The sequence below is a fragment of the Parambassis ranga genome, chromosome 13, assembly GCF_900634625.1.
Source record: "Parambassis ranga chromosome 13, fParRan2.1, whole genome shotgun sequence".
Lineage (NCBI taxonomy): Eukaryota > Metazoa > Chordata > Actinopteri > Ambassidae > Parambassis > Parambassis ranga.
Window position 1 is genome coordinate 18,590,126 of NC_041033.1, and position 23,435 is coordinate 18,613,560.

A 23,435-nucleotide genomic window follows, 5' to 3' on the forward strand; every position below is an offset into this window, starting at 1 on the left:
GCGGAGCCAATTTGTGGGACCATTATTTTTTCCATTTTAGAGCTTGTTTTGCTTTGTTTTGCATTGCCTCTTGGTTAAGATTAGAATGTAAAATACAACCTTTCACAATGTTTACTACCAAAAACTCAGTTTTCTAGACTTTCAGGGTCACAAAAAGGCTTTTTATGGTTCTTGTTATCTTGAAAGACAGATTCTTGTGAGATCCGTGAGACACCCGACTCCCACAGTCACATCTTGCCAAGCTTTAGCTATGTGCTTGTGGCTGAACCACTGATGGTGTGATGATGACCTACGATCATGACAGTGAGAATCAATTGTTTGCTCTTTATGTGCATATTTGCACATGTGCATATTATCCCCAAAGAATTGGCTAAAATTGACTAAAATTGAGCAAAGTAGTTATTACACTGCAACTACATTCAAAACTACTCCTCAGCATCTGACAGCTTTTGATACGTGACCAAACCCTAATGGCTGTTACTCTTTTTTAAATTAATTGCTTGATTTAATGTGTTTAATTGTTAAACCGTTGGTTCACCCTGCATATCATCTGTCAGTGAGCTGGAGCATTACGGAAATAAACTGTCGTTAGCAGTTAAATTATACTCAAATTATCTCATGCTGGTATTGCACAATTTTAGGTTTCTTTCTCACAGATCCGTCATAGCTCAGACCTGTTTGTAAATTATCTGTGACTGTCAGTTGATGGACAGCATTGTTTAAACTGCTCGAGGTCTGCGCTGATCTGCCAAAATAATATCCTCCCAAACACGGACACACCTACAATTACCTGCTGGTTGGGCATTCAGTCAGCTGTAAACAGCGCTATTGAACACTGCATTGCCTTGCCTTGAGGCCAGAGTCCTGCATATTTGGATGTCAGATAGATTCATGCACTGGAGTGTTTCATTAGATTCTAATGATTATTTCTTGACGAAGTGACAGGTGGATGATAGAAAGCGGGAAGCTAATCTTCCTCATAGCTGTTAAATGATGTGAACTGCAAAAGGAAAGAAAAACAGCATGTGGTTCAACACCTAGATTCTTCATACGTGTGTCATTTACTTGTAGCATGGAGGAGTGACCTGTGCAATTTATACATTTTTATTTTTCTAAAATACAAACATCTTTCCGAGATTGTGAGCATACTTTGAATAAGCATTGCAGTCATACGGAGAAGGGCATTTGAATCTTATTTTTCCTCAAACTTTTATTCTATGGCATCTTTTCAAGATGCCAGGAAAATTTCAGACAGTGCCCACTGCTACAAAGCACCCTCCCTGCACACGTCTTCTCATAATGGAGCTCTCTTCACCCTCACTTCCACTCCAGTCAGGCTGTTTGGGAGCACATCTGCTTTATCTTGAGTTGGAGCAAGTTGATTGCATTAGACTGGAGCTGCATGCAGCCCTGCCTCTGACAAGGCAAGCAAAAACGACTGCGACTTCTCCTGACAGAGCACCATAGCAACGCACTGTAATGTAATTTCTTTTGAAACATAAAATGCAATATGCGTCTCTTTGGGAGGTAGCTTAGATATAACCAAACAAATGGAGACACTGTGCACACTCACTTCGCCAATAGCCACATCTATCCTGCATCTGTGCAGTGCAGCACCAGAAATGATCCTGATAGAATCTGAAGCCAAATCTAAGTTTGATCATACTTTGTTTGGTTGTGTTGATTTATTTCACTGGGTCATGTGTTATACAAGAAATGAACTTGGAAGGGAGAAAGTGTGGAACTGTCTGAACCAGTTGTCTTCATTGTCTTATACCTGTGATCAGTATGATATGCAATGCTGGGAGAAGAAGAGGTGATTATTTTTTTGTTGAACACAAGTATGCAAAGCCTAATTTGAGTTTATCAACAGATAGAAAGAGTGACAGAACTAAAGCAGCACTGAAGATCTGATAATAAATGGCTTTTTGTTTAGCATTACAGCTACTCAGTCATACAGTCTCCTCATATTTTTGTTTTTTATTTCAGGGTCAAAACAAAAAATTAGACAGAGACTCATCTGACCATTATTTTGTCTTTTCATACATAATGCAGCATATTTATTTTCGGTTTGGCCAAAGCAGCACATCTAGGCCATGTTGGAATTCAAGCTAACCTGGATGTAGCCTTATATTTTATGCTTGAACTCTCCCAGGAACAACAGCGAGGGAGCTTCATTATGCAAAGCTTCCATGTACTCGTTGCTGAGTGCATTGTCTTGGCAAACATGCTGTGGAAGTAGTCACTCTCTCAGTGCTAGTATCATCATTCCATTGCTTTTTACGTGCTTCAGTTCCTTCTGCAACAAAGTAGGTCTTTTGTTATAAAGGATAGTGATTAATGGGGCAAATATTTCTCTTAAACATACAATGCACTGAATCATTCAGCTAAAATTCTATTAATAATTGTAATTACAGCTGCAGCCACAACCATTGTTCAGTTACGGAATGGATTTACTGGCCATTTGTCAGCTTTTTATTTTCACCCACCTTTGTTTTGTTATTGTGTTGTTTTACAATTAAGTGAATTTGTCATGAATCTGCTACACTACAGTTCCAATTTTAAACAATCAGCCAGGTGCAAATTTTCTTTAGGATGACAGCACCTGTGAAAAATAACTTCTGCAGTCTTGTGGGATAAGCTATACACAGTTTGCAGTTAGTATAATTACCTTCCTCCAACATCACCAACCATGCACACACTGGAGAACAAAAGCATTGTTACTATACAAGCAACAGAAAATCATGCTCATTCTCCTGTATAAGAGCGTTTTTGTTGCATTTAGTCAAACATAAATAAATCACTTGTTTGTGTCCCTCTAACATGCTGGTCTTGCCTATAATAACATTTTTAGTTCATTTTCCAGTATTGTGATAAAAGCTATTTTGCAAACTTTGACTCTTTTTACGCTCATTAGTACTTGCAGCTGTCTTTTCCACACACTGACACACGTAATATGTGCATCTTCTGTGCGGCTCTAACCTGAATTAGCCACCCTAGCAGCAGTTTTTACGGAGTGTGAGACGTCTTGCGGCTTGCACCCCAATCCAGCTGGGCAAGACATCACATGCAAGACTATTATCACCTCGTAAATCTACGCAGATCTCAATAAACTTCTCTTTCAGTCTATTCAATTGTGCTAACGCTGATGTGAACTGCCATTAAACTTTAAGGAAGAACAAAGTTTAAAAAAAAATAGACTGCATTTAGGTTTGACTCAGAGTTTCAGGAATGTGTGCTGTGCCACACGGCTAGAAGAGCCTGTCACTGACGCTACGCACAAACTGAAGCTGCCAAAAGAATAGCTGTGCCATTTTAATAATGTTGGAATTATTTTAGGCATCACCCTCAGACCATTTTGATTTGAGGGCTCCCTATTTTATTTCTTTTGACCTCTGAGCTGCAGCTCTCAGGTAGAAAAGCTGCCATTGATTACATTACCAGCCTCCCTTCCCCCTGTGTAACTGATTCAGTGGTACTGAGTATATTAATATTGACTGCCAATATGCCTCCAAGGCTCTTATATTGAATGGGGTGATTGAAAAGGCAGAGAAAGCAATTTATTCACCACTAAACGTATGTTTAATGGGGGTAATTTTGTTGCCTTAAGAACAGATGAAAATGAAACAGCTGCCAAAGGGCAGAAACCCAGTGATGGTGTCAGGACAATACTGAAGTTATTACCGAGGCTGCGGTTAAATAATGAACCACACCATCCAAGGTTTGGACTAACCACAGAATTACTGGATGAATGTCAAATAAATATATTTTCATATCCTCACAATAATTAGGGAAACAATGAGAGTTTTTATGGTTTGTGACTGTTTCAATTCTGCATTTATTGCTCATTTAAGGCTCGTTTCCATAAAAAGACGATGTTTCATAAAAAGCAAATTTCAGTATATACATGTTAGAATAACTCTCTGCCACTGCAGTGTGCGTTTGAATTGAATGCCACAGTATTGTACAGGTGGTAGTAACCTCTATTAGCAGTGTCCAGTAGCACAGAACGGCTCTAAGCACAGACAGGAGTAGCAGTGCTGAGTAAAGTGTTTGGCTTGGTGGGTGTGTTGGGTGTAAATCAGGTCAGCCAGGGTTAATCCACATGGATTACCCACAACGTTTACCAAGAGACGGTTGTATCTCCTCCCTCCATCCTCAGCACGCTGTCCCGCTCACCCCTACCACCGTACCCCTTTAAATTTCAGACAGAAGACAGGGCAACAGGAACTTTTTAGGGTTCACAAGAATAATGGGCTCTGACAGACAAATCCCAGAGTAAAGCTGCATGTCTGCCCTGAACTTTTCCACCAGCCTCTCTGCCACGGCCTCTCTATATGCAGCCTAATGGGCAACCACTCTGCAACCTGTCTATAGTAATTAAGCCCCCTTTTTCTGAATTATGTGTTCCCATTCCTTGTGCCTTCCTAATATAAGGTAACAGGAAAACAGGCAATTTACAACGGTGCACTTATTCCACTACCTGTGGAAAGTACAGGCAGTAAATCATTTCTTCTGCATGCATTATACAAGTGATGCAGCCACATGATGCCCTTTTAAATTTAAAGTGGACTACAAGAATAAAATGGCTTATTATTATTATTATTGTTAATATTCTATAGCTGCTTTTGTGGACTCTAAGTATCATTATACAACCCTTTATGATATATATATATAACAAAATAATTTATTCATTTTCCTTTTTTCAGCCTGTTGGTGCTCTCAATCCGAAGCGTGCAGCATTCTACGCTGAACGCTATGAGACTTGGGAGGATGACCAGATGCCACCCTGTCATTACAACTCCCACTACTCCACCGCTGCCTCCACCCTGCACTGGCTTGTCAGAATAGTGAGTAGAATCACTCCTTCAGCCAGCCTCACTTCAGTAATTGTTCTGTGTTCAGAATCCCTGAATTAGTCAAGTATGTGAATAGGAATGAAGTCAGAGCCAGACCTCAGACAGCTTTTCATTTTTTGTCTGCATTAGTTGATTGTCACTTGTCAGACGTGATGATGCTGTTACTCTGAGGTCTGTCGGCTTTCTCACAGGAAGCAGCTCGACATCTCAATTTGACTAGGCCCGAGTTAGACCAATGGCGCTCAGAAAACACATTTCACAGGCCAGTAAACCAGCATATGTGAACTAAATAAAGAGTGGCTGGGTAATGATTTACAGAGGCTGCTGTGACAGGTTTATGTGTTTCAGGCAACCCAGTGAGCGCCGGAGACATGTCCATCAAGGTTACTGAGCACTGTCCTCATTTACTCTGGAGGAGGAGACTGAGGCACACTTCCAATGCCTTCCCTACAGAACAGGCCCTTATAACCTGCACAGCTTCTTTGAGGTGGCGTGCATGTGATTTTGAAGAAGCGTACAAATTTGAAAGCACTCTGTGGGGAGTTTGTACTGTATTTCTCCTCCTCCCCATCATTAGTAGAAAGGGGCTGATGAACTGAGGGAGCTCCCTTGACAGCAGTTAGATTGGCCTCAGTGGGTTTGTTCCCACAATCCCTTTCTTCCTCTGGTGAGTGATCCATCCGCTCCAGCCAGCTATGGTTGCCGTCTCAGTGAGAAAACCAAATTTCAGCCAATTATCATTATGGCTTACTGTACTCAGGAAGAACACTAATTAATTCTCCCTCAGGCTTGGAGACAATGAAAGACTGATGTCTACAGAGGGAGTCTGCTGCAGAAAAAATAACAATGGTTTAATGCAGAAAAAATCTGACGTCCATTTTGAATATTTATGGAACCCTCTAGGTTTAAAACAATACTTGCAAACTAAATATGTGTCAGGGGCCTGAAGAAGCATGACTTATTTATGACATCACATACTTTCTCTGCAGGAGCCCTTCACCACTTTCTTCCTCAGTACCAATAACAACAAATTCGACCACCCTGACCGCACGTTTTCTTCCATTACCCGCTCCTGGAGAAACTGTCAGAGAGACACCTCAGATGTAAAGGTGAGAATCACAACAAAAGCAAGAAGTACAACCCATGCTTTCTTGTGTGTCATCTAAAAAGTAAATTATGTGTTTTTTTTCATATTGGTGTTGCAGACTAGTGGTTACTAGGAGTCCAGTGTCTTGTTTGTGTTTTACGGATTTAATTCTGACATTATTGTTAAACCCCATGTACGACTGGGCAAGATTTCAACAAAATCCCTGCATCTCAGCAGGTGATCCAAAGTACAGCTCAGCTTGATATTCTAAACACACTTTTGGTGCTACATTCATCAAATATGCAAAGATGCAAAGTCTCCTGTCTCCTTAGCATCATATTAGCAGCATGTTTTGCAAAGACTCCTCTATTTCTCCCACATCATTAAACTGAATTACAACCATGCCACCTGCTATAAACTGTGGCTATATTATTGCTTTATATTTGCTTTTATATGTAGTAGAAATAGAAATATAGTCATAGCACAGTCCAGCATTAAAAAAAATACATGATTGTTTGCAATATGAGAACACAGATATCCTAAAAAATATGTACTCAAGTGGCTCTTTTGTATCAGCTAGCAGCTATGCAATATGCATGTACAATTTGCAGCTATATCATGCTACTCTTTCATTTCTACACTCCCCTCCTTACTGTGCCCCCAGAACACTGCAAAAATATATACCATTAATTATAAATGCTTCATCCAAACAGCAAAGCACACAGGAATACCCAGTGTATATTTGATTTATCTCATAGCAAAAGCAAACTATCTCAGAGGTAGACTGTTCTCGAGTTTGAACAAAGCCTGTATCTGAGAGAAAAGACAAAGCCTTTCTCTCTGCAGATCCACAGAGCAGTCACCGAAAACGCTGAACCCTGCTGATTTGCCTCCATTTTGCCCACTGCATAACACGCAGCAGGGATACAGGCTGACCTCAAAGTGTCATATATTTCTAGCACACCCAGCATCGGGTAGTGTTGCCCCAGGCAATTAATAAAGCATTAATGACAAAAGCTATTTAAAATGTAGTCTTTTATGTACAGACAGGGCTTTTACTCGCCAGGATCTGAGGGAAGAAGCAGCCAACAATCTATGAGAGGCAGAGGTAGAGAGCTGCAAGCCAGTGAACAACAGAATAGTCAAACACCACCCTGTTAACAAATACAGGCTACTTTCAACTACTTGTATGTCTGCATGCATTTGTTTTTACATACATAGGACAGCTGCTGATCTATTAGGAGAGGCATTGTACTGTGCAGGACAATGCAAGATTGCTAACAGTATTTCATAATGCATTAGAAAAATGTGCAAGTGCTTGTTTTAGTTATTTCTACAGCAAAAAGGGGGGGGGGGTTAATACAAGGGTAATACCACCCTTATGATATTCTACATGTCCTACTTGTACTTTTTGAATATATTTTTGTAATCTTGAATGTGTTATGTATAAAAAGAACATACATGTAAACATAGGCTTCCATGCACACTGGTAGTAAAGCAGCCAGACATAAAAGACACAAAAATGCCATGCACAGCCACAGAGATTGAGACACAGCAGTGAGTCCAGGGCTAAGGTCAGTTTTGGCCCAGTACACTAAGCAGGCCACTGGGCCTCTGATTTAAAGGGAGCTTGTTTTTACCAGGGTCTCTCCTTCATTAACCCCAGCCTCCTCCAGCAGTAATGATGACAAGACCAAGGGAGCCTGAACCCCTGATGGGGATGACCTCCTAAAAGAGCAAGTCAAATGGAAACAACCCTGCACCGACCAAGGCTTCACCTCCACGACCACCACATCATTAATGTTAATGCGCATCCATACCTCTCATTTATTTCTGTGTGCACAAGCAGACATGTGAAGCTGGCACAGCCCACCCATGGGCAAATAGAGGCAGTTTTTTCTTGGAAGCTGTGGGCACACACAAACACACACACACACACACACACACACCCTCCCTTATACACACACCAACTGCCACCATGTTGTCTGAAGGAATCCAGCAGCACTGCAACTGGTGACAGATTTTGACGAACATGTCATTAAGGTGACACAGTGTAAAGCAATGGAGGCTTGTGTGATTGACTTGTTAGCCCATTACAATGCTGTTGCGGAATTAATGGCTGCCATGGGAGGGTGGCTTGAAAACGGAGCTGGCAGTTTTAACGGCTTGCCGGTGAGTTACGACAGGAAGTTTACAAACGAAAAAGAGGAGGGAAAGTGTAGCCACGTGTGTGTATGGTCTGTGTGAGAGGCGGAGGGGAAGCAGAGAGGAACGGGTACTTTGGAGTAATGTCATGTGCAGAGGGTGAAATGTGACCAACAGCAGACCAGTAGTGTTATTGGCCTGTACCGTGTCATGCTAACTGGCTCTCTCTAAACCATGTGATTTATGGGTACCTAAAAGCTCTGCACGTTATGTATCCCATAGGCAATATAAAACTCCATAGTAACCCAGAATCTGACAAACAATGCATTCATAAAACAAGCCTGAAAACAACTGCTACTTGCACGCTCCGTCATAGTTTTAGGTTAACAGATAGACAACATTTAGCGTGTCTTGTTGAGGGCAGAGTGGAGGATCTACATTCCTCGTGTGCATATGCCTGATTGTGCAGAGGCTTGACTCACTTATCCCTCCTTAGTTCGATCACAATGTGGTGTGCTCTAAGGAGGTAACTTGAATTATAAAATTTTTTTAGAAAGCTCATCATAAAGCATACAAAAAAACTGGAACATAAGAAGTCTGTCCATAAACACAATATTGGAGTAAAACTCATTAGCAATGTAAGGTATACATGGTCTACATACTGAGTTAAAAATAATTCCTCCTTAGGAACAGTCTTGTCTCAAAACATGGGTAAATATTTGCCCTCTTCTTCTATGTAAGGAATCACACCAGGCTGTACAGAGGGGGGTTCCTTCACCACACTGGCTTCCCCTCCACTGCAAGGTCCTGACCCCATCACAAGAACCCAGAGCCCAGGGAGAAAAACCCAACTCAGTTCCAGTTTCATTTAACACACCTAACACCTCTGCCTGGAATAACTGGACTAGCACCTCTCACCGCCTTCTCTTGGCCTGCTGTTTAGTTTGTTTGTGTTACCTTTCCCCTTGAATTCTCACTTCATCTCAGTGGGATACAGACCGTTTGTCCTCACGTATGTTATTTCTTGTGCTTGGCTGAATTGTCAGGCGATTGGATGGTGCGGACTGTGGTACTCAGCAATGTAGCCTTGTTGGCTGACTCTAAAACATGTCCACATTTCTTCCTCAGGAGCTTATTCCTGAGTTCTACTACCTCCCAGAGATGTTTGTCAACAGCAACGGCTACCATCTGGGAATGAGGGAGGACAGAACCATGGTTTGTGATGTGGACTTGCCAACCTGGGCCAAGAAGCCTGAAGACTTTGTTAGGATAAACAGAATGGTAAGGCTTAGGCAGGGTTTTGTGTTTTTGTGAAAATAAAAAGTCACACTATTTTAACTATTATCCTTACTGAAAACTATTTAATTGATTTAATTTACAATGTATCTGTTTATCTACTATTTTTCTGCATTCTCAAAGAGGCAAATCAATTTCCCACTCGTCCCCTTTAACCTTCTGGTGCATCTGTGTCTCCTTGTCTTATTCATGAAGCATCTAATAAAGTGCATGGCTCAATACTTACACTGTACACTCTGACCTCGAAGGAGTCACGCAAAGATGAGACCGAGGGCAACTGTGTCCTGCAGTGTTAGCCTCTGTAATGCCAGGCCTCATCACTTTGGCAGTGTGCAGGCGTGTGTGTGTGTGCGCACTTTTAATACAGGCAGCCTATCAACACATGACACACAGCTACCAAAAGGTTTCAGCAGCAGCACACAGATAGAAAATTAGATTTCTATTACCTTCCTCTCTCTTTAATCTGAATTCAGTTAACACAGAGACTTAATAGCTCCACTCTACATTCAATTTTATAAATGAGAACACAGAAAAATCATGCAAAAGCTACAGCATGAAAGGCCAACACCTACATTTACAACATATGTTGCCATTCAAAATAAAGTCAGATTGTTCAATATTATCAAATGTGATTATTAATAGATATTTTGAGCTGTAAACCCAGATTCAACATTCAGTATTCCTGTAGTATTCCTGTAGTCACATGTTTCCTGGCCTTGCATCTCTGGTTATGCAAAATAAGAATCAAATTTCTGTATTAATTAATCAGGTTGATTTAGGTGATCAGGTAATGAGGATGATCCTGTCTTAAACCACCACAGCTTCAGTAAGAAGACAAAGTTTCCTGCACGTTATGAATCCTAAGGTTAGAGGCCACAGCGCTTTTGGACCTGAGGTAGAATGAGGCTGTGGGAACACTCTTGACCTTTTCAGCCAGAGTGACAGAGCTTGGCTGGTCTTATGCAGGTGACCTTTCCCCATGCTTTACCTGCAATGCCTGGTTCAGCTCTATCAGGCTTGTATACTGGCAGAGAGAGAGTCTGTGCGTGGTGTGTGTGTAAGTGTGAGTGAGGGGGAACAGTGAAGAGGCTAGGAGTTGTTACAGGCATGTCTGCATCTCCAAACGACTGAAAGAAAACTACAGTGGATATTTTCTCACTGTTGAAGGATACGTGTGTGATGCTGCCTGTGTTTAGATCCGCAGACCAGTGTGTTTGCACGCCCAGAAAATCATAGTCCTCTGCCTCCATTTTTTTGTCTTTCTTTTGTTCTGCTCCCTCTTGCTAGCCCACACTCTTGCTTCTTCTATTATTTCATTTCTGTCAGTGAATTTCTCTGACTGCCTCCCCCTCTTTCTCACTCTCTTTTTTCCCTTCTTTTCTTTCTTCCTCCTTCCCTCCCTCCCTCCCTCTCTCTTCCTCCCACTTCCCATCTTTGCATGTGCCACTTTCAATTGTCGTGATATGCCCTGTGGCAAACTCTGCCTCTGTGTGCTCGAGCAGGCTTTGTTGGTAATGGCTGTTATTCCTGACGCGAGGGGAGGAGTGTAAATTTCTCCAGCAAAGCCTTACCCCAGCATGCATGGGAATTATATTGTACCTTATTTGGAGATAATACATCAGTCCACCACAATGCATAGCTTTTATTAGAATATATATGTACCAATAGAAGCCATGCAGTGGGCAGTATGTGTGTGTCGCTTGATGTATTGTATAAAATAATTATCTTAAATCCTTATCCTAAATCTCTCACTTACGTTCCCACAAGAAATCCAGCCTCCTCTTCTACTCTAACAAGTAATTTATCAATGCTTCTCCTGCAGACGGTTTACAGTAAATTGGATCCTGTTAGTATTGAACCAGTTTCTTTGTCTCTGTGTAAAGGCAGGATTTTAAGTAGGCAAAGAAAAAATGATACAAGAGGCTTTTCCTGAGTGAGCCGACTACATTAAAAGATAGGAATTCAACATCTTGTCATGTTTGATGTTTGATGATGATGTAATATTCTGGTAGGCCATCAGTGTACAGTAGGCTATGCTTTGTTGTGCTCACTGTTGTGTGGAAGTTCAATTTGTGTTGTGTCTCTTGGCCCATGTGCTGTGCGCTGCTGGTATGCCTCTCACCTCTAATTGCCCTGTACTCCTCTGACAGGCCCTGGAAAGCGAGTTTGTGTCATGTCAGCTGCATCAGTGGATTGACCTTATTTTCGGCTACAAGCAGCGGGGCCCAGAGGCGGTGCGTGCCCTCAACGTCTTTCACTACCTGACTTACGAGAGCTCCGTCAACCTGGACAGTATCACTGACCCTTTGCTTAGAGAGGTAAAGCACACGCACACACACATTGCCATGGAGACCAAGCCCCCTTTTTTTCTCTTATTCACCATTGGCACAACTTCCTGTCTCGATTTGTTCCGGCATGTGCTGGAGCTCCGGGAGCATTTGTATCATTCATCTGTCAATCAGTGATTGTGTCATGAAAAATTACTGTGAGAAAATCGGGCAGAGCTGCTGACTCACTGAGTTTGCCCTGAGATTAAAGTGATGACCTGAGTATAATATTATAATTTACTGTTCTTTACCTCAGAGTTTTGTCCTTTCTTTTTGTGTACAATACATTGTATGTCCACTCCCCTAATGAGATCAATGAATCTGACTATGCTCTTTGATCAATCACCAAAGGTCACTCAGTCAATAGATGAAGGAGTGAATCCTGTTGTTCTTAACAAATTAATTGAATAACTATCAGCTTGGCCGTACTACTTGTACATAGCGTAATTGCGAGGGGAAAGGGGATCAGAGACTGCAGCAGCTGGCATGCATTGTGGTACTTTCCAGTGTGAGCTCGTCTCTCCCTGTGATATCCACCATCTGCTGTCTGCAAAACAAGTCATTTATATACTGTCACTTCCAGGGGCGCCTTTATTTATCAAGTGACCACTATGCAAATCACCTGCAGAAGATTTGGCTGATCTAATTACCAAACCATATTGTGAGAGGTTTGGTTTTCATCGTTTGGAGAAGGATTTTTCGATGATGCCTGTTTATTTTGCATCAGATTCAGGGGTTTTTAAGAAGCTGTCTTCCACCCTGACTGCTGTTACCCTGAGACATGACAGTACCGTTAGTTAGTTGCACATTAGGATGCCTGCTATTCAGACTGCCTAATTGTACCCAGTTGATGTAGACGCTATTGTGACATGTGAACGTATTTGTGCTGGGGAAAGAAATTGTCTCAGCTAATTGCAACTGATGTAATGTGGATATGATGAGCGTTAATTAAGACAAGCTTTCATACCTTCAGTTACAGTTCTTTTTCCTGATGGATTCCTTTTGTCTCTGTCACACAAAGTATAACCTTTTCATATTTAAAGTTCATATACTAAAACCTAGAATGTGAAAATCAGAAAACCCATAAACATAAACCCACAATAATTATGATACCATATGTGCACAAGCATTCATTTTTTTATCAGTTTTGTTGTTTTATAGGCTTATTTTTTTTGGCTAAAATCAACATTATTGAACATAACATGTCAGGTTAGCTGGGAAAGTAATATGACCAGTCAACAATCTATTCATAAAGCAACGACCAGCTAGCTGTTACTCAAACTGCAATTACCATAGAAAGCATACATTTGCACAGCACACAAGGACAGGGCCTTCTAAAGTGAGTAAATGCTTTGGATTGTCTAAAGGACAAACTCAAAAATCATTCCAGGGGCTATTAACAAAAACACCAAGGAAGGTCTTTATAATGTTCCACACGTTTCCATTTGAAATTAGAATAAATCTCCCACAAAATCTATGTTAACACTTCCTTTCAGTTTAATAGATGACTAACTGTTGGATATGTTTGATTTTTATCCCATTACTATTTACAATAGTACTCCTCCTATAGCACAGCTCAAAATATGATCTGTATGAATGAATCAGAAGCATGGAAAAGTGCCCAACAAACATCTTGCAAATATCTGCTGAAAAGTGACGATTGACTTCGGGGTATTGATTCATTCCCAGCCTGACAGGTGAAACTGCAGATCTGGCATTAGTCACAACAATTAAGATGTATGAAATGTCAAGAAATTAGAGGTCATGAGAGATCATTTCCGCCTGTGTGTCAGATGAAAACGATGACACCTCCTGATATGCTGCCGGGCCTCTGTCTCTGGCTGAAGGCGCAGTGACAGCTCTACTGGGCACACTGCCGGAACAGCAGTCCTTCACCGTGATGCTTCTCCTGACAGCTTTCTCTTATGGAAAAACATGACAGCAACCCCTGGATTCAGACCCCACTGTGTCACTCATAAATAAATAGACAAATTATTCATCAGTGGGACTCTAATCCTCCTTCTACCACTGCCCCTCCCATCCCCACTGAATCAACAAAGACAACTCAGAGTGTTTTGGCTGGCCAACCAGGGCCTTTGAAGCAGCTGATCCCACCTTGATGTTCTTATTCAAGTTTTTAACCTTAATGTATCACTTAGCATGTGTGTTATCTGTGATGAAAGCTTCATTATAGACAATCACCTACTGGTGGACATATTGTTGAGACACCTCTGCTTCTACATACAGTGGTGCACATCAGCTCCGAAGCTGTCACTCACAAAACACCCTCAGGGCAATTCTTTAGTAATACTTAAGGTTTAAAATCCAGATAAGCCTTAAACAAATTTCTATTGGCATGTAGAGAATGTGTTGTGTCAAATCAGAAAATAATGCACACAGAACTACACAAATCACGTTATACTACTACTATACTACTCACTGGTTATATCAATAGATTTACTTACTTAAAAATCAGCAGCACTGCTGCTTTAAAACTATGGCATCTCTCAAAGGGTGGAGCAGCAACATATTTGTAGTTGCCACTGCTGATCACAGGTGTCGTGACTCAGCATGATCCCACGCTGCTTAGTGGGTCAACACACGGCCATGCTTCAGTCTGTGTGACAGAGCTGTTGTGTTGCTTCATTGCATGAGTGCATTGGATGATTATGCTGGCTGATCATCCTTCCTGGAGTCTCTGTCACCAAGCCGGAAACCATGCAGTAGCTGGGGAGAGAGCTGCAGCCACTCACCTCTGAAGGCTTTTGCTCATTCCAAAAATGGATGTGTATAAATTCAGACAGACAGAGAGACACGGGGTGTTATGATGGATGTTTGGTGCTCAACCAAACAAGGCAGTTTTTGCTGGGAGGGGAGCTCATCCAGATGGCTTTGGCAATAAGTGTCACCTATCAGCCAAAAAGCTGGGCCTGAAGTGACTTAAACTAATGAACTGCCTGTTAAGTGCTCTCCATCTGAGACTGAGATTGAGATAAGTTTCTGACATGCATCAGTGAGGATTAGTGTTCAAGCACCTGCGAGATATTGACATGTTTTGATCATGTAGTGGAAGAACATGCTCTTGGGTTAACCTTCAACAAGTCGATCCTCCTTTCCCCCCTAGCAATGCACGGAACACATAAATTGTTGGTGGCCAGTGTTGTCTGAGACAACTAAAATGGGACATGCAGCAGCCCAGTTTCCCAGGTAATAGAATCATCATATGAAATATGGTGATGTTTTCCACATGGCCCTCTCAGCCTTTCTGATCTCTGTATCAGATTTCTTCATTTAAGCAGACATTGGGACCCTCACCCCAAACCTAACCCTAAATAGCCATAATGTCAGTTGCTTATTACTTGACAGACTGCATTGTAAAGAAAGACTGTCTAACACCTAATGGTTCCCAAATGTGCTCACCAACTCACATGAAACTTTCACTGCTATGTGACAGCACTCAGCTGTGTGGACAGCACCTTTTATGGTGTTTTGGGAGATAGGAAGTGATCAGGGGGTGTTGGGGGCGACTGTTTGCCTTGCAGGTGGCCTGTCCTAATTCAGCACCACCTCCACAGTTCCTGTGCCACATATACCACTGTGGCATGTGCTACCCAATGGGTCCTTTTGATAGTGAGTAGTGTGTACAGGCGGAGGAAAATGAGGGCTAGTCGCCCAGGCAGCACGAAGGGCGGGTGAAAGGCTGAGCGATGTATGTTCCATTGTGCACAGTGGCATTGACGGACATCTACAAGCTCCCCTCTGATGGTGGAAGTGGCTCCAGTCACATCAATCACTCCCACTGTGGAGTGCCCCACTTGCAGTCAAGCTCAGCAGCTCTTGCTGCTTGTTGTTTCCCCTCTCTCAGGCAAAGCAGATCTTTAGTCTATTTAGATTAAATTATCGTCTAATAGCTGTAAGAGCTTCTTTTCTAGAATATTCTATCAGTCACACATGATCCAGACCCATAGGTTATACCTTATAAATCATCCTTCACTGAGGTACCTCTAACCAAATCACCCTGGACTGTGTGATTCTCTGCTCTTGCTTCATGTGTGCATACACATGCTTCCCCCCTTTGTTTCAAGCACAATAACATCTAAAAGCACGCCGGCCTGCTGCAGTCCTAGCTGGATGTCACTCCAGGTTAACGTTTGTGCAGTTGGGGCCCCTGCTCCTGGAAATGGGAATGGTTAACTGAAGCATGTTAATAGGAAAAGGCTTGTCTCTTCCATACTAACACTTGGATGACTCTGCAGGCTGAGGGGGGAAGGGGGAGCACCCAGGCGGATTGGGAGTGCACCCCTTTCCCTTTACCTCCCCCTCTCCTCAGAGGCACGGCTGAGTTAGGATTTGCTTGCATTGTCAAGTAACGCATTGACCCATCACTTTGATGCATATTGATTGTGACAGCCGCTCTCTCTCTCTCTCCTTCTCCCCTCTCTCTCTCTCTCCCGCAGGCCACAGAGGCACAGATCCAGAGCTTTGGACAGACGCCATCTCAGTTGCTTATTGAGCCACATCCTCCACGCAGCTCCGCCATGCACCTGGTGAGAACAGTGAGCATGCTGGGAAAATTCCCTGCACCTCTGGTGGTTGTGCTATGTGAGAGGGAAAGATGTGTGGACCTGGATAGTGTGTGTTATTGTGCATGTGCTTGTAAGTAGACACACACAACTGAGAAATATGGCTCTAAATTCTTAGTCTGTATTTTCTTCAACCCACTCTTTTATAACAAAAGATAAATATTTCAGACATTTTACCTCATGTAGGTCACAGACCCTCAATATAACAAACAACTATTCAGTACCAGTAGTCTGCACTGTTTTACGGTACTGCCTACAAGCAGTGTAGTTTAAAGGGAAGAGTGCTCCCTACTGGCCCAGCATTTCCCCTCTTTGCTGAGATCCTCTCTTCCCTGTCCTATCCATGTAATAACCAGCCTTGGCCTCATTATCCACACATGGCTCTCTCTGTTTCTCTCTCCCTACAGGAAACTGAGAGGCAGATCCCTCGAAGACCTTTTAGTTCAATTTTCTACCCTTTAAACAGATGAGAATGTTTTCATCCCCTCCTGTCCACTTATCTCAGCAGAGTCCAGTAATCAGGGTGAAAATTAAACCTGGTTCAGAACTTAGCATATTGCTATTATCACAATCTAATCCGTTGTTTTTACTCAGGATGTAAAGGTTTACTTCATTTTTGCAAAAAGAATTAGATATTCAAAATACACACAAGCTCTTTCAGTGCTTTTGCTTCACACTGGATCTTTCTGATACCTGTGTATCATGTATGCATCATCTCATACTGTATGTACAGTCTACTCCATTCCAGTTTTCCATGTCTACCTTTTTCTTACTGGTCCCTTGTCTGACTACTGTCTAAGAGGGCAGTGCATGAAGCTCTCCTTTGTGTCTGAACCTAGTTTTTCCTCCAACCTCCACACTAATTGCCTCGTGCATTCTTTCTCTCTCATGTTTTCATACCTCTTCATCCTCATCCCTTCCTTCTCCTCTCCCACCATCACACTCCTCCATCCTTTTCCACACTTCTTTGTCTTTTCCCTCTTCTACTCAATAGTGTTTCCTTCCACAGAGTCCGCTCATGTTCAAGGACCAGATGCAGCAGGATGTCATTATGGTGCTGAAGTTTCCGTCCAATTCGCCTGTAACCCATGTGGCTGCCAACACCTTACCACATCTTACTATACCTGCTGTGGTTACTGTCACTTGCAGCCGCCTATTTGCTGTCAACCGATGGCACAATACCGTGGGTGAGTGAAGCCCAGCTTGCATAGATGCCATTGAGTTCAAAGATACCCATAAGCCCTTGAAAAAAGTGTGCCACACCACATGTGATACCTACCACAGCAGTGGCCCTGTAAAATCACTTCATCATAGTCACACTAAAACCTGCCCACTGTTCATAATAGAGCTGTAGCCAGCTGGCTATGTGAGAGGCTAGCACCTCCCAGGTAAGCCAACCATGAGTGTTTCCACATGTTCCTTTTCAGACATGTGTGAACAACATTACCCACAGTGCCCCTCCCTGAGAATCGGCCTCACCTCAGGGTCAGAAGGTCAAAGCAATGGTTACTAGAAAATTAGGCCGCAACTGCACCACATTCTCCTCACACATCCCCATCTGTCACTGTAGAAATACATAGCGCTCAGGACCAAAGAGTCTGCACTGTGTGGCCGCTCTGGCTGCTCCCACTCTAATGAACACAGCTGCAGCAATCTTGCCATCCTGTTGGAGAGAAGGGAAATGTGGTTCGGCTTTTCAGAATAATGATGATAATAAGGCCCCCTATTTTCAGGCATGTTTCAAAACTGGCTCCACATACTCTCACAAGGATGAAATGTCTCCATTCAGTTTGACACTCTGGAAAAAATAAAGCCTAGTTAGACAGATGGACCTCTAATACTTCCATCTCCTGGAAGAGATTATGAATTACCTTGGCTCTGAAAGGGGAACAGCTGTGTGTACGTGTATATATATATATATATATATATATATAAGAATGCACATGTGCAGTGGTCAAAAATAGCCTCATGTGTCTCTACCTGAATCTAGGTCTGCGAGGAGCGCCAGGCTACTCCCTGGAACAGGCCCACCACCTTCCCATAGAGATGGATTCTCTGGTTGGTGAGTAATCGTCATGAAAAATACTGCATCAAAAAAATGACAAAAAATATATTAGATTTGTGCAACAGCCTTAACTTAAATGATATAAATTCACCTCAGATATTGACATGTGGTGTGTCCTTCCTTTTTTTTCCCTCAGCCAACAATGCAGGAAGCAACAAGCGTCAGATCACAGACCTAGTGGACCAAAGCATCCAAATCACCACACACTGTTTTGTGGTGACAGCTGACAACCGCTACATCCTGGTGTGTGGCTTCTGGGACAAGAGCTTCCGTGTGTACTCCTCTGAGACAGGTAGGTTAGAGTGTAAACTCTATTTCCTACCGAGGTGTGCACTGATGTGTGGAGGACAGAGTGCTATGACGGTAATGATACAGTATTGTTACCGCTGTCTCCTGACAATGCTTGCAGAAAAATGGGGGAATATACAATAATTCAATTCCTTTCCTATTGATTATGTGTAAGTGTGACCAAAATGATTTATTTAACATCACTATTTAGATATAGAAATCCTTATGACTGCAGCTTAATGGGTACAAATTAAGCTATTAGTCTGAAGCAAAGGGCTTGTTGCTTAAGTGAGTTGATTATTCTTTTGCTTTTTTAATTACTTAATAATTTTACCATCCACCACCCCCCTTAAGGAGTTTTATGCTTTCAAATGACACTAATTTAAATGGAAAAATCATGCGATGAACATGGGCCAACACCTAAAACGGCAGAAAACTCTTTTAACATCAACTGCCAACATCAACCCTAAAGTTACCGTGTATCCTGTTCATATCTTCTTTAGGCAAGCTAACACAGATCGTTTTTGGCCACTGGGACGTGGTGACATGTCTGGCCAGGTCAGAGTCTTACATTGGTGGAGACTGCTACATTGTGTCTGGGTCCAGGGATGCTACACTGCTGCTGTGGTACTGGAGTGGGCGGCACCACATTATTGGCGACAACCCCAATAACAGTGAGTATGCAAGTGCCACGCACACACATTCACAGACACACAGTGTACAGTAGAGTCAACCTCTGGACAAGGATACAGGAATCTTTACTCTGTGTAGTGTTTCCATATGAAATACACTCCATGTTAGTAAAATGAAAGCCTATGAAAGGTACAAGTCTATGCTTATTTGCTCAAAAAAAGTTATATAGGAAGCAAGAGTCTTTGATCAGCGATGGAAAACAGGATTTCGATCCTACAAATCAAGTAATGTGGAGAGACAGGGGGAGGATAATTTATGTGAACTGTAGCTGTGATATATTAGTGCGATTCATCGCATTGAGCCGTGCTGCTTTCAAGTAGAGGGCTCCAGATGTCTTGGCATTCAAAATGGTAGACCCCAGTGTGTGATTTCTGCTGCTCAGTTCATTTAGCTGCTCATTCGCACTGATTGTCTGTATTCAAGACAATCCATCAGGGCAAGTGAAGGACTGTAACAGTACTGTGCGACGGAGGAGCACCATACATGGTGTGGAATGGAAAAATTAAAGATAAGAAAGATGTTATGTTTTTATGTTATTTCTGGATAACAAAGCAATATGTGTGTGTGCACTTGAAAGGTCTTGTGTTTCCAATTGTCACAGCTTCTAGGAGCCTTGGATTAGTTGCGAATGTTCTCTAATTAACTTCACTGAGGCTCCGACAGTTAATTAAGAATTTCAGCTTGGATGCCTCCAATTAGCAAGGGGCAATAGCACTTGTGTTACTGCAGCAAGAAAACAGTATTCCCCAGATATCACACCACTAATGCTTACAATGCATCTTCAACAGACAAAAAAAGAAAGATACCAGATAAAGGATGCTGCAGAACAGGGACAGTGTTAAAGAAAATCATCAGCTGAAAAGTTACTCTTGCTGTATTTACATCTAAGCAACCAGCCCATAATAGTCATGTTCAGGCATTTGACTTTCCGTTTCTTTACCATTTAAAATCTCAAATTAAGGTCACAACACACAGAGTTGCATTCATTCATTCTTTATTGACTTTTTCAGCAAATTTTTTCCAGGAGTCTCATTCTAGGAATTTCATGCCTATTATATTTTCTGTAATGCTGGATGAGGGTTGTGTGAATAATAATAAGCAGCATCCCGGTTGATCACTCTCATCCTGCAGATGTGGCGTGCGCAAGAAATTGATTTCACCCATGCCCCAAAAGGCTGCATGTGCCGCAAATGTGTAACAATTAATATAACTTCCACCTCAATCATGGCTTTGCTTCTCAGCCTCAGCTCATCACACTGGTGTGAGGAAGAAATTTTCACCGGGTTAATTGTGGCTGAATCTGGCTTGTCCCAGAGGGTTTCGACAGGGTAGGGGGGATTCAGTGCAGGGTGATTGAATCTTTTGTCGGGTAGGTGAGCTCCCTTTTTTTCCCCTTGTGGCTTTTTCTGACACTTGTCCTATTCAGCCCCCCTCAGCAGCGGGTGCCGGGACTGACAGCACTGCTCAGGTCCTAGTCTCTAAGGGACCATGTTGCATCGATCACAGTCCAGCTCACTGGCTGTACTGCTGAAGCCACGATGGCAATATGTCGAGTTGGAGGAGGAGATGATGGTGGTGGCATTGTCTAAGACATGTCCACATCATCTATCAGGATGTTGCTGTCATTTAAGTGAATGGAGAAACTTTCACTAAATTGGCTGAATTTTGTCAACAACCTCAGTGGGCTAAAGGTTACACAACACTGAGGGCCTACCCAGTTAGAACAACCCACTGTAAACCCTTATTAAAAATCAGAAAAATAAAACTTTCCTAGTACATTGTGTTTCCAAACAAAATAAGAGCTGTCTCCCCTGTCAATTTTTAGGGAAAGGACAAGATTTTATTTATTTATTTAAATGACGATCATTGAATTTCAAAATGGGTGCTTTAATCGCTCTGGCAGTACTTGAGGTCGGTTCCAGGTGCCATGAAACAACCCTCACTAACCTCTCCCCTGGCCATCATCAATCATGTGACACATGGGATGAAATCAAGTGGCTTGACTGCCATCACTGGGTATCCTAGGATTTACATAACAATTCAAAGGGACCTCCCTCCTAGCAGATGTGTGTCACAATCACAGTGCTTTTATTTATATGATTTCATTGGAAGATGAATGTTAGGTGGGGCCAGAAAAAAACACAAACGTGTCTTAACAGTAAACTCAAATTGTCAACACTTTCAGTCACACAGTAGTATTTTATCATCTGTATTGAGTGATTTGTTTTATATTGTATGCCACGTTTTAGGTGACTACCCAGCACCACGAGCGGTTCTGACTGGTCATGACCAGGAAGTGGTGTGCGTGTCAGTCTGTGCAGAGCTGGGTCTTGTCATCAGTGGAGCCAAAGGTCAGTGTGCTTCTTTGTTTCCCCATGTCACTGTCGTCAGGGATACAGGAGATTACCAGTGTGTTACTGACTCAAGCACGTTACATAGTCTTATTGTCCCCATCTTGTGTATCTTTGTTTGTTCCGGTGTGGCAGAGGGTCCATGTCTGGTCCACACCATCACAGGGGACCTTCTGCGTGCTTTAGAGGGACCGGACGACTATCAGTGCCCACGGCTCATAACTGTGTCAAGCGAGGGCCACTGCATCATCTACTACGAGAGGGGCCGTTTCTGCAACTTCAGCATTAATGGAAAACTGCTTGCACAGATGGAGGTCAATGATTCCACCAGGGTAAGTGGACTTTCTCCCTAAACTCGTCTCTGCTGTCATAAGCTTTGGTTAAAATGAAAAATTAAGGTTATAATTAGGGATGTCCCGATCCGATCACATGATCGGAAATCGAGCCAGATTACGTGATCAATCAGAATCGGACGTTACCTCCTGATCAGGACTCGGCTATATATTTATTAGGGCTGTCAAAGTTAATGGCTTCTGTGCAGGGTGGCTCTGTGTCTTGTAGTGTAGGGGTATGACAGTTGCCTTTGGTGCAAGAGGGTTCAAGACCTTGATGAGCGGCTGTGTGTGTGAAATATCCTAGCTTTTTGCTTGCGATAACAGGCAAAGTCATCATTTATATGGCGCAAAGGAGTGACTTGCCATTAGCCTTTGTAGAGAACCCTAAAAGTATCGGATCAGGACTTGGTATCAGCAGATACTCAAATCAAAATATAATGATTTGGACTCGGACTCAAGGGTAAAAAAATCGGGACATCCCTAGTTATAATTCACTGCATCATTCTCATACTTTAACTCCACACTGAAAATTCTGTCTATTAGTGCAGCTTCCGTAGAAGATATAAAGAATAAAAGTGAATTTGGACATGAAAGGCTGAACTCCTCTCTGTACCTCCTGAAGGCAATTCTCCTGAGCAGTGATGGTCACAACCTGGCAACAGGTGGGGACAACGGCGTGGTGGAGGTGTGGCAGGCTTGTGACTTCAAACGCCTCTACATTTACCCGGGCTGTGATGCAGGCATCCGAGCCATGGACCTATCACATGATCAGAGGTCAGTACAGGTGTAATTTAATTGAACATAAGCCCACAAGCCACTTATTAAAATTAATTTTCTTCCTTATTACATATAGTTAAAGTTAATCCTGGTACTATAACATAACATATAAAAGTCATAGCAAGTTAGAGGTTTGTGTAGAAAAGAAAATGTTCAATTGTCCTGATTGGCTTTTCAGAAATATTGTGTTTGTGTACATACACATCCAGATATTCTCACCTCTTCAGGACTGTAGGCTCAGAAAACCAGTCTGCATTTCATGGTTTGTCAGTGTATATTTTAGTAAGGGGCACAGCTACCATCTTTTGCCTTTAAATAGAACCTACAGTTGCCATAGTGACAAAAATTACAGAAGCCTTCTGTTGTGCACATTGTGTACATTTCGGAATACAGCAAATACATGCATACTGCAAAAGTCCATAGGCAGGTCAGCCTCTTTGTCTTCCTCAAAGTTTGCAATCTGCAAGATTTGTCAGGAGTGATACAATGGGTGCCTGGATGGCGGCTCAGAGGCGACAGTGTATCGCTTTGGGGCGATAAGCCTGACGTCATCATGTGACCCTGGCAGTCAAGAGAGGTTAGCGACTGAACATTCAAGCTGCACTTCTCAGCCACGGGCCAAAATTTCC

The 23,435-nt window shown here is 42.4% G+C and overlaps 1 protein-coding gene across 5 annotated transcripts in view; it reads left to right on the forward strand.

The window, feature by feature from the left end:
* The window catches only part of nbeab (neurobeachin b), a 160,531-nt gene that overhangs the window by 136,270 nt on the left and 826 nt on the right, over window positions 1–23,435 (forward strand). For 4 of the 5 annotated variants that reach the window (XM_028418798.1, XM_028418801.1, XM_028418800.1 and 1 more), the window contains 12 exons: window positions 4,710–4,850; window positions 5,849–5,968; window positions 9,220–9,372; window positions 11,538–11,705; window positions 16,172–16,261; window positions 17,292–17,484; window positions 18,288–18,359; window positions 18,499–18,654; window positions 19,154–19,324; window positions 21,593–21,694; window positions 21,830–22,026; window positions 22,652–22,803. In XM_028418798.1, the coding sequence (XP_028274599.1) occupies window positions 4,710–4,850; window positions 5,849–5,968; window positions 9,220–9,372; window positions 11,538–11,705; window positions 16,172–16,261; window positions 17,292–17,484; window positions 18,288–18,359; window positions 18,499–18,654; window positions 19,154–19,324; window positions 21,593–21,694; window positions 21,830–22,026; window positions 22,652–22,803 (1,715 nt within the window). The remainder of the gene's footprint in view (window positions 1–4,709; window positions 4,851–5,848; window positions 5,969–9,219; window positions 9,373–11,537; window positions 11,706–16,171; window positions 16,262–17,291; window positions 17,485–18,287; window positions 18,360–18,498; window positions 18,655–19,153; window positions 19,325–21,592; window positions 21,695–21,829; window positions 22,027–22,651; window positions 22,804–23,435) is intronic. The other variant, XM_028418802.1, reaches the window with a different exon arrangement.